General features: G+C 70.0%; 1 protein-coding gene across 1 annotated transcript; it reads right to left on the bottom strand.

The window, feature by feature from the left end:
* Positions 1 to 209: 209 nt before the first annotated feature.
* Gpr20 (G protein-coupled receptor 20) lies at positions 210 to 1,324 on the bottom strand. Its single transcript, XM_048359255.1, is given in 9 exon segments — positions 210 to 497; positions 500 to 618; positions 621 to 741; positions 743 to 781; positions 783 to 949; positions 952 to 1,002; positions 1,005 to 1,073; positions 1,076 to 1,217; positions 1,250 to 1,324. Coding segments are annotated over 9 exon segments (1,071 nt in total).
* Between the last annotated feature and the right edge of the window lie 8,999 nt (positions 1,325 to 10,323).

The raw sequence follows: 10,323 nt of genomic DNA, 5'->3' as shown, positions 1-10,323 counted from the left end.
GGCCGCCTTCTGGGTTTCCACCGGAGCCCGCCTGGGCCCCCAGCCCGCTGCGCCCCATCGGGAGCCCACGGCAGGCGCCGCCAAGCAGCCGCCGCTCAGCGGCCGCGGGACGGGGCCCCGGCGGCACCGGGGACGACCTCCGACAGATCGACGCCCCCCGCCGCCCCGGCCCAGAGCCTCCGCGCGGGGCCCCGGCAGGGCGCGGTCACCTAGGGCTCGGGCCCATGGGTCACGGGCTGGGCGAGGGCGGGAGGGCCAGCGCCGAGCCGGAGCCGGGAGCCGGAGCCGGGGTGCACGCCCACGGCGGCGTCCCCGCCGCCGGGCTCCGGCCCCGCGCCGCCGCCCGCCCGGCCGCCGCGGCGGAAGAGGCCGCGGACGGCGGCCCGGAAGCCGCTGGTGACGAAGCAGTAGACGATGGGGTCCAGGCAGCTGTTGAGGCTGCTGAGGGTCACGGCCACGTGGTAGAGCACCAGGCTGGCGGGGCGCGGCACGCCGGGCCCCAAGCCACGGCCACCTGGCGGGCGTGGAAGGGCGTGAAGCAGACGAGGAAGATGAGGAGCACGGTGAGCAGCAGCTGCACGGCACGCACGCGGCGCCGGCGGCCCTGGCGCGGCAGGCCGGCCGGGAGAGCGCGCACACCGCGCGGCCCGTGAAGGCGGCCAGCGCCAGCAGCGGCAGCAGGAAGGCCAGCGCGGTGAGCGCCAGCAGCCGGGCCCGGGGCCGCGGGCCCGCCGCCGCGCCCCAGCGCCGCCAGCGTCACCGCGCCCGCCGCCAGCCACACCCGCCGCGCACGCCGCCCGCGCCGGGGCCGGCCGGCGGCAGCGGCGGGCGCCGTCGGGCCGCACGATGGCCAGGTAGCGGTCCACGCAGATGCAGGTGAGGAAGAGGGCGGAGCAGTGCATGTTGAGGAAGTAGCCGAAGACGTGCGGGAAAGGCGCAGCGCGCGCAGCCCCCGGGCGCCGTAGAAGACGGCGAAGCGCGCGGGCAGCGACAGGCCCACAGCAGGTCCGTCACCACCAGGTTGAGGGTGTAGGTCACCGAGGGCGTGGCGGCGCGCGTGCGGCAGCAGAACAGTACAGCGCCAGCCCGTTGAGCGCCAGCCCGGCCAGGAAGATGGCGCCGTGCGCCGCCATCAGCGCCAGCCACAGGCGCGGGAAGGCGGCGTGCAGCTCCTCGTCCAGCGCCGCGAACCGCTGGAACAGCGGCGTCTCCGCCCCCGCCGCCGCCCGCCGCCCCCGCCGCCCGCGCCGCTGCCGTTGCTCCCGGCCGCCGTGGCGTTGGGGGCGGACGCGGCCCAGGGCCCCCCGGGCGCCGCGGTGGGCATGGCGGCCGCCGGCGCTCGCGCCACCTGCAAGCGGGGGAGCGCGGTTACCGGGCGCCCGCCCGGCACTCGGGCGCCCACGTGTGCCCACCGGGCCCCCCACCCCCACCCCGGCCCGATGCACCTGCTGTCTCCTGTCACTGGGACCTGTGGTGGCTCTGTGTGCGTGTGCGTGTGCGTGTGTGTGCGTGCGTGCGTGTGAGTGACAAAACATCAGGGCCTCAGCTGGGCCCTGGTGGCTCACGCCTGGAATCCTAGCTACTCGGGAAGCTGAGATCTGAGGACTGAGGTTCAAAGACAGCCCGGACAGCAGTCTCTGGGACTCTTATCTCCCAGAAATTAACCAGAAAAATACCAAAAGCTGGAGCTTCGATTCAGGTGCTAGAGCACCGGCCTTGCTCAGGAGAAAAACTAAGAGACGGTGCTCAGGCTCTGAGCTCAAGCCCGAGTACCAGCCGGCACACGCGGGTTTGTGTGCCTGCACACGCAGTTTCACACTCTGCCCTCGCTGGCCGGGTAGACGCCTGCCACGCCGGACGTGCCCCCACGCTCCAGCCCAGCCTTCAGAGCTGGAGCCGACCCTGGCTCTTTCCCTTGCCCGCCGTGCACGTCGTTGAAATGCTCCGTGCCTTGCTCCCGACCCCGCACTCGAAGATCCCCTTGCTCCCGGAAGGGGACTGGGCTCTGCTGGACCACCAAGGACGCAGGGATGTCTGGCTCACAGAGGGGGCCTGGAGAACCCTGCTCCTCCCCCCCTCCCAGGGCCTCTGAGCTGCTTGCCCGGCCTTGCATCCCGTGGGCTGCACCTGTTCTCACCTCCTCCCTGTAAGCTCTGGGCGTTGCGATGCCGAGGAGGCTCATAATCAGAACGTGGGCCGGGGAGGGCTCACAGCCCCCCCCTCAGCCCCCCGAGTCCCCTGCCTCCCTCCTCCAATACAGGGTGCCTTGCTGCGGCTGTGGCTGGAGTCAGCGCTCAGCCGACAGCTGGCCAGGCGGGCTGGTGAGGGTCAAGTAGACTCGGGGCAGGGAGGCTGGCGTTGTGCGAGCCCCGGCCGGGCCCACGCTGTTTATGTTCCTGCCGAGGCCTGTTTAACTCGGCCCAGATTTATTCCCTTATTTATAAACGAAGGGTTATGGGATCCCACCCCCACCCCAGTGGGTGCACCCTCCAAATAAGGACATTTCTGGCTTTTTCAAGAGAAAGGAGCCTCTGGGGCGAGGCAGGCGGAGGGGGGCACGGGAGAGTCCAGTGCGCAGCGCCCCTTCGCCCTGCAGGGGACAGGAAGACCCTCCCCTCCCCCTCCCCACGATCGTGTCCCACCCGAGGGACAGCGAGCAGGACCTGTCCACTCCCGGGTACAGGCTGCGAGGCTTGGGGCAGCCCCCGCCCCCGGCTGTTCCGTTCTGTCAGTCCTGCCTCCCCCAGGACGACGGGGTCTCGTGCCTGGGCTGGCGGGGAGGGGCCGCATGCAGGGCGGGCTGGCTGCCGAGGGCACCGGGCAGGCCAGGCGCCACGTCTGTCCTTGGGCTCAGAGCCGTGCACCTGCTGAGGTCAGCAGTACGGCTTGTGCCTCTCCACACCCCTGCCCTGGTGTCTGCCATGAAAGGCTGGCGGCAGGCGCCCAGGGCTGTCCAGTCTGTGCCCGGCCCCCCCCCCCCCGGGTCCCCTCCCAGCCCTCTTACCCCCCACCCCCCCAGACAGGGCTGGGTGACTGCTCTGCTTTAGCCCTGTGGCACTGATAGAAGGCGTGTGGTCTGCGGGTGTGCGGGGACCTGGGGGCCGGGGGCTGGGGGCTGGGGCCCGACGGCTCTGCCTCGGCGGCAGGAACACCCAGCAGGCCCCCAGGAAGAAGGCTGCATCCTGCAGGTCCAGGCTTAGTACTGACCAAGTCCTGCAAGGAGAGACCCAGGCGGGCACCCAGCTGGGGAGGGACAGGATCTGGGTAGATGAGGCCTGAGACTTGGTTTCCCATCTTGTCTGCCCTGGCCTGGGGGGTGAGGGTGTGTCACCATCAGAGATAGACCGTCTCCTCGGAGAGCCAGGCCCAGGGTGATTCTGGTCTCAAGCTTCTCTCCTCCCCTGAAACTCCTTGGGGCTGGTCACGCGTGCACCCGCAGTGGCACCGAGATGCTGGGGCCCAGACCCAGGCAGTGCCCTTATGGGGTCTCAGGAGTCGGGGTGGGACATCCCGACACCCCAGAGGCAAGACAGAGGTGGAGAGAGGAACTGATTCCCAGCTCCAAGAAACTGAACTCCAAGAGACTTGATCTCAGAGCTGAGCCCTGACCGGAGTCAGGGGGCCTGAAACTGGTATACTGAGCCACCATCCCAGTAATTCCATGAACCTGGATCCCTATTGTGCTCTAAACCCGGACTATGGTCATGGACTGAGCTCGGACCCAGCCAGACACTGAGCCCTATCCTGGCCGCATACTGATCCTGTATCCCACTACCACATCTTCTTGATCCCTTTCTAGTTGAGCCTTGACTCTACTCATGGACTAAGCTCTGACCCCAGCACCGAACCCTGATCTTGGTTACACACTTACCCATGAATCTCATCACATTAAAAAAAACACAAAACATTCTTGGTCAGTTGAGGAGCTTGAACTCCGGGCCTGGGCGCTGTCCCTGAGCTTTTTTACTCAAGGATACTCCTCTACTACTTTGAGTCACAGCACCACTTCTGGCTTTCTAGTGGTTAATAGGAAATAAGAGTTTCATGGACTTTCCTGCCTGGGCTGGCTTCAAACCATGATCCTCAGATGTCAGCCTCCCGAGTAGCTAGGATGGCAGGTGAGAGCCACTGGCCCCTGGCTCCTTGTCAATCATTCTGAGCCCTATTCTAGTTACACCCCACACTCTAATCTTGGTCACACATATTCCCCATCCAGCAACACAGCGAGCCCCAATCCCTGGCATGCTCTGGGTCCTGACCCTAGGTAGCACAGACCCTGGGTTCCGCTCACTGAGCCCCAATCCCTGGCATGCTCTGGGTCCTGACCCTAAGTAGCACAGACCCTAGGTTCCGCTCACTGAGCCCCAATCTCTGGCACGCTCTGGGTCCTGACCCTATTCATGCACGGAGCTCTGACCCAGGTCGTCAGGACAGTCCCGTACCTGCTCCCCGTCTCTGTCCGCGGAGCCTGGCTCTCCTGCCCCTCCCCCAGCCCCAGTGCTCCTGTCGCTCCTCCGTGTCTCCTCTCAGTGGCTCGTGGCTGGTTTAGTGGTAGGCGCCCACCCTCTGGAGGCTGAGGAGCCCCTGCTCGGGGGGAGGAGGAGGAGTTCCTGGAGGGTCCTTGGTGAGGAGCTGGCAAGGACCTGGTCCTGCAGCGGGGGCCGGGGTGGGGGGGCGAGTTTGACTGCCACCCTCTCCCCCTGGGACCTTGGCTGAGCCTCTCTCCTCTTTGTTAAATGGCTTCGATGCCGCCTGCAGCCAGGTTGGGGGGGGGGGCTGGGCCCCGGAGGGCCCAGGCTGGAGGGGAAGCAGGTTGTCTCCCCAGCTCAGAGCTGGGGCTGGGGACAAGGCCCTGTCCCCCCTCTCTCCCCTTTCCTGGCGGGTGCACCCTGGCCGGGATCAGCTGGCTGAGGCCTGCACCGTGTCCGCGCAGTGCCCAGCTCACGGCTGGGGCTCCGGGCCTGGAACCTGGGTCCAGACTGGGCGAGCTCCGCCCACGCTCGCGCCCTTCCCTCTGCCGGCCTGGGCGGGACTCTGGGCCGGACATCCAGGGCCACCTGCCGGCCCCCCCACCCCAACGCCCGGCACCGCCCCAGAGCTTGCTGGGGCTCAGCTTCACACGCAGCAGCGGCGGAAGGCCAAGGACCCCGCACCCCCTCTCCCCCCCCCCCGCCCCCCAGCTGGTGGGTGCGGGGCAGCGTGTCCTGACTTTCCTCAGGCTCCCCTCAGACCCACCCCGCTGCCCGTCTCTCCCAGAGCCCCGGCAGCCTCCTGCTGGGTGGCAGCCCTCCCCGAGCCCCCTGCTGCCCCAGGACCCTGGGGGGGTGACGCCGGTTGGGGGGGCCAGGCACGGGAGGCCCGCGCGGGCAGCCAGTCTGGGGGCTGCCGTGTGTCCACACAGCTACCCCGGCCACCCAGGGCGGCTGGGTCCTGACGGAGCCCCCCCTCCAGCTGCAGGGCTCAGGCGGCTACTGGGGGGATTACGCCCCCCCCCCCCCCCGCCCCAGCGCTCTCCCTCCATTGCCCTACCTGAGCCGAGACCCTGCCCTACCCAGGAGGGCGCTGCTACACTTGGGGGCCTCGGAGACCCCTAGCCCAGCTCCCCCCCCATCTCACCTCTACCCTGCACGCCCCCAGCCTCCCAGGGCCAGCAGGGCGGGCGTTCCCTGAGGGCGCAACAGCCCGGCTGCTCGGTTCTTCTGCCAGAGGGTCTGCAGCTAGGCGCTCTTGGCCTGCACACATGCTGTTCCTTCCTCTGACACACCGTTCCTCTGCCCGGAGAGTCACCTCAGACGAGCAAGTGAGCACAGGCTGCCGGCAGGTGTTTGGGGTCTGCCCTCCCCTGGACGGGCATGCGCGGAGCGCGGCGGTGAGGGCAGCTCCCGGGGGAAGAGGGCCCCGCGGTGACCCACTGAGGATGGAACTCGGGGCACCGGGGCAGGTCCGGCCCCCTGCCCTAGGCCGAGCGCCGTGGCGCGGCCTGCCTTCCGCCCTCAGCCCCGCCGGAGGCCCCCAGCTGCTCCCCGTCTGCCCCCGCCAGGCACGCTGGCCGGCGGCCAGTTCCCATCCCGCCTGCCCCCTCGGGACCCCGCTCCAGCCGTCTTCTCACAGGGCGGCTCTGCCCGGGGAGCCCCGCCTGGCAGTGCCAGACCGAGGCCCCTGCCCAGGGCTGAGCGGACCCGCCCACCCGGTGCCTCGGTTTCCCCACCCCGAAAGGGTAGGGGAAAGGTCAGGGCTGGGACAGAGGTCCTGAGCCGCAGGTGGGCAGGCCTGGACCTTCCCCCGAGCCCAGCCCCCGCCCCCCCGCCCTGCCTGGGCCTCGGGGGGCTTCCGTGGGGGTAGAGCTTGCTGGGTGCCTTGGGGTCCTGCCCGGCCTTGCCCTGCCCTACAGGAGGGGAAGCGGAGGCGTGGCCCTGTGGCCGGCGTGGAGCTGAGAAGTGTCCGGATGCATGAGCAACATCAGGGCTCCCCGGGCTCCCCGAAGGCCCTGTGAGCAAGTGGGGTGCAGATCTGCGGGGAGCAGGGGGTCCTCCGAGCCCCCAGGCAGCCCGACCCCTCCGCCTACCCGTGGGAGCTCAGTTTCTCCCTCCGTACGACAGCTCCTGAGGTGTGTGTGTGGGGGGGGGCTTTGAGCTCTGTTCTTTCCAGATCTGGGGGGTCAGTTCTCTTCACCCCATCCTGCCTGGAGACGGGAGACCCCCCTCAGCCGCCCCCCCCCGGGGGAATGAGAGGGAGCAGCCCGCTGGGAACTCACCGCGCCGCCCGCCCGCCCGCCGCCTGGCCGAGCCGCTGGCTGCAGGCTGAAGCGGCAGCTCCTCCGCGCACCCGCCGGGACGGGGCAGATGGACGGACGGACCGGCCTCCCCGCCTGACGTCACACCCGCTGCTTTTGGGCAAAGGCTGTGGGCGGGGGCGGGGCCGCGCCCTGCCCCGCCCCCGCCGCCCCCAGGAGGAACCGGGACCAACTGTCAGAGAAGGGAGGCACGCCCCCCCCCCCCCGCCCCCGCACACACACATCGGGGGGCCTGGGGCTGGGCTAGGGGAGGGCCGAGGGAGGGCTCTGGTCACGGCTGCTTCCTCTGCTCCTCCAGGGTCGCAACCATCCCATAGCCCTGGAGGAGGCCGGCACCCGGGGGGCGGGGTGGGGAGTGGGGGGTGGGAGTGGGGGGGGCAGCACTGGCTCTCGCGCTGAGAGCGGAAGGCTCTGTGGGTTCAATCTCGTTCGTGTGGGGCGGGCCTGGGGGAGGTGAGGGGGAGGAGGGGGGGGGCTGGAGGCCCAGCCAGCGAGGCTCGCCCTTCACACCTCCAGGCCGGGGAAGCGGTGGCAGCTCAGGCGGGCGGGGGCTCTTGGTGGTGGGGCCTGGGGTCCTCTGGGGTGTCAGGGAGCGGGTGGACAGGCAGGTGAGGATCGCACCCTGGCTGCCCTGCCCAGCCGTGGCTGGTGGCAGGGCAGGTGGCTGGAGTCAGAGCTCAGACGGTGCCCGGGCCACCCGCTCGCCCCCCCCCAGACGGTCAGAGCGTGGAGGACTCTAGCTGCTAGCTGAGCGACCGGGCCACCCTGGGCAGGAGGACAGGGAGCGTCCTCCCTGAATCCCCGAGGCATGGCTGCCCCCGGGGGGGCCAGGATCTCCCGCCCTGGGGACCCCTTAACCCCCAGGCCCTCCCCCACAGCCCCGAGGACGCAGGGCAGGTGTGGGGGCTGGAGCTGGCAGGAGGGAGCCTGGTGGCCCTGGCTTCTCCTGCGGGAGCGGAAGCTCCCAGTGCAGCGTTCGGAACCCGGCCTCTGCCGCTCACAGGCCGGCAGGTGCTGGGGCGCGGAAGCCACAGATGGCGGAGCCCCTTGGGGGCGTGGGGGGCCCAGGCCAGCAGGTCACCGTCCGGGTCTTAGTGTGTCGTGGGTGCCGTGAGCGTATACACACACAGCATCCGGGCCCTGGCGGCTGCGCCCGGGGCGCGGGGGCCCGTGGAGGAGCAGAGCCCGGACCGCGCAGGGGGAGCCCGGAAGCAGGTGGGGCAGGGGCCGCCCAGGGCCCGCAGGGAGCGGGGCCCGAGCGGGGCCCTGGGAGGAAGCCGCATGGGGGGGGCTGCCCCCCTCCATCTTCCCGGTACCCCGCGATGCCAAGCAGGGCCAAGCAGCCCACCAGGCTGACGGACGCGGGGGGCACCTGCCCTCTGAGAACGAGGACTGGAGTCTGACACCCAGCCCCACGGGGTCCGCTGCCCCCCCCCCACGGGTCGGGCATGGGGTGCCAACCCTGGGGTCCACTGGCAGAAGAGGAACTTCAGAGAGGTGGGGTCACCTGCCCTAGCTCACACCTCTGCCTTCTCCCTGGGGTGTCAGGAGCCACCGGCCCCCACCTCCCAGGGCAGATTTGGGGTTCCATTTTCCGCTGGCCACCACCACAGGCTGGGGGAGGGGGGGCCAGGAGCCGGCCGCGTCCCCCCGCAGGGCTGGGACCTGCGTTCCATTTCGGTCCTGCCGGGCCTCCGAGGGCCCCTGGGGGACCGGAGCGGCGGGGTCAGCCTGTGCCCAGCCGGCCCCCGAGGAGCCCGGGCACCGCCTCCGGGCAGGCAGGCGCAGGACGCGGGCGTGGCCCGGTGCCCTGGGGGGGTCCCTGCGGAGCGGCCGCGGCCCCGGCTCTGGTGCCCACGCACCTGCCCGCCCCCCCAGGGGCCCGCGGGCCCAGGGCTCGGTGTGGACGGCAGGCCGGGGGCCTGCGCGCCTGTTCAGCACCCCCATCTGCAGGGAGGGAGCTGCTGGCCGGCCCCTCTGTGTGCGGTCGAGAGGGCGGCGAGGCAGGGGGGCCTGGCGGCGGCTTGCACGCCCCCTGAAGCCCCTCCAAGACCCCGGCCCCAAACTGCCCCGGGAAAGGGAGCCACCGGACCCAGCTGGTGAGCGAGGAGGGGCCCCGCCTGCCCTGGGGGCCCACCGCGCCCTGTCCTGAGGCTCCCGGAGGGAGGCGTCTGTGTGATAGAGGGCGCGGCCAGGCCTTGGGGGTCCCCCACACAGCGCAGCCGGATACGGCCATGCACGCGACCCCGTCTCCAAGCTGCCCGGGCCTCTCACGGTCCCCCGCAGGCCGCCGGACTGGAAGGGGGGCTCGTGGCTGGCAGGCCCTCCTGGGGGACCGGAGGCCCCCGCCTCACCGCCCAACCGCAGGCCTGGCGAGGGGCGCGGCGAGCCCAGCCCCCAGCCCCCTGAAACCTGCCTGGGCCACCTTCGGGATGCCGTCAGGGACCTGGCTCTTCCCAGACTCCCTGCCCAGCCACGGTCAGCCGCAGCCCGGGCCTCACTCAGTCCTGGGCACAGGCCTCGCGACCCCGCCCCCTGGGTGCGGGAGGGGGGGAGCCCTCCCCCCCCCATCCCGTTCTCAGAGGGCAGGCAGGTCCTCAGAGGTCCTCGGTGGGGACGTACCTTTCCCACCTGGAAGGAAGAATAAAGATGTCTTTTCAAACCAGCTCCCGGGGACACGTGAAGAGTGGGTGAGCAGCCCGGAACTAGTCTTCATTGTGCCACCAGGGCCAGGACTCAGGCTCCCAGAAGAATCAAGGCCCAGTGTGCAGCGACCAGTCCAAGATCAGAGCTCTGGGTGTGAGCAGGGTCAAGGGTTAGTGTGTGAGCAGAGTCAGGGGTCAGTGTGTGAGCAGGGTCAGGACTCCGTGTGTGAGCAGGTCAGGGCCGAGTGTGCGAGCAGGGTCAGGGCCGAGTGTGTGAGCAGGGTCAGGCCGAGTGTGTGAGCAGGGGTCAGGGCCGAGTGTGTGAGCAGGGTCAGGGCTGAGTGTGTGAGCAGGGTCAGGGCCGGGTGTGTGAACCTGGTCAGGGCCGGGTGTGTGAGCAGGGTCAGGACTCCGTGTGTGAGCAGGGTCAGGGCCGACTGTGTGAGCAGGGTCAGGGCCGGGTGTGTGAGCAGGGTCAGGGCCGAGTGTGTGAGCAGGGTCAGGACTCCGTGTGTGAGCAGGGTCAGGGCCGAGTGTGTGAGCAGGGTCAGGGCTGAGCGTGTGAGCAGGGTCAGGACTCCGTGTGTGAGCAGGGTCAGGGGTCAGTGTGTGAGCAGGGTCAGGTCCGAGTGTGTGAGCAGGGTCAGGCTGAGTGTGTGAGCAGGGTCAGGGCTCTGTGTGTGAGCAGGGTCAGGGGTCAGTGTGTGAGCAGGGTCAGGGGTCAGTGTGTGAGCAGGGTCAGGTCCGAGTGTGTGAGCAGGGTCAGGGCTGAGTGTGTGAGCAGGGTCAGGGCCGAGTGTGTGAGCAGGGTCAGGGGCTGAGTGTGTGAGCAGGGTCAGGGCTGGGTGTGTGAGCAGGGTCAGGGCCGGGTGTGTGAGCAGGGTC

Source organism: Perognathus longimembris, chromosome 12 (genome assembly GCF_023159225.1).
Source record: "Perognathus longimembris pacificus isolate PPM17 chromosome 12, ASM2315922v1, whole genome shotgun sequence".
Lineage (NCBI taxonomy): Eukaryota > Metazoa > Chordata > Mammalia > Rodentia > Heteromyidae > Perognathus > Perognathus longimembris.
The sequence above is the reverse complement of the archived record's forward strand: the minus strand, read 5'-3'. Positions and strand labels throughout refer to the sequence as shown.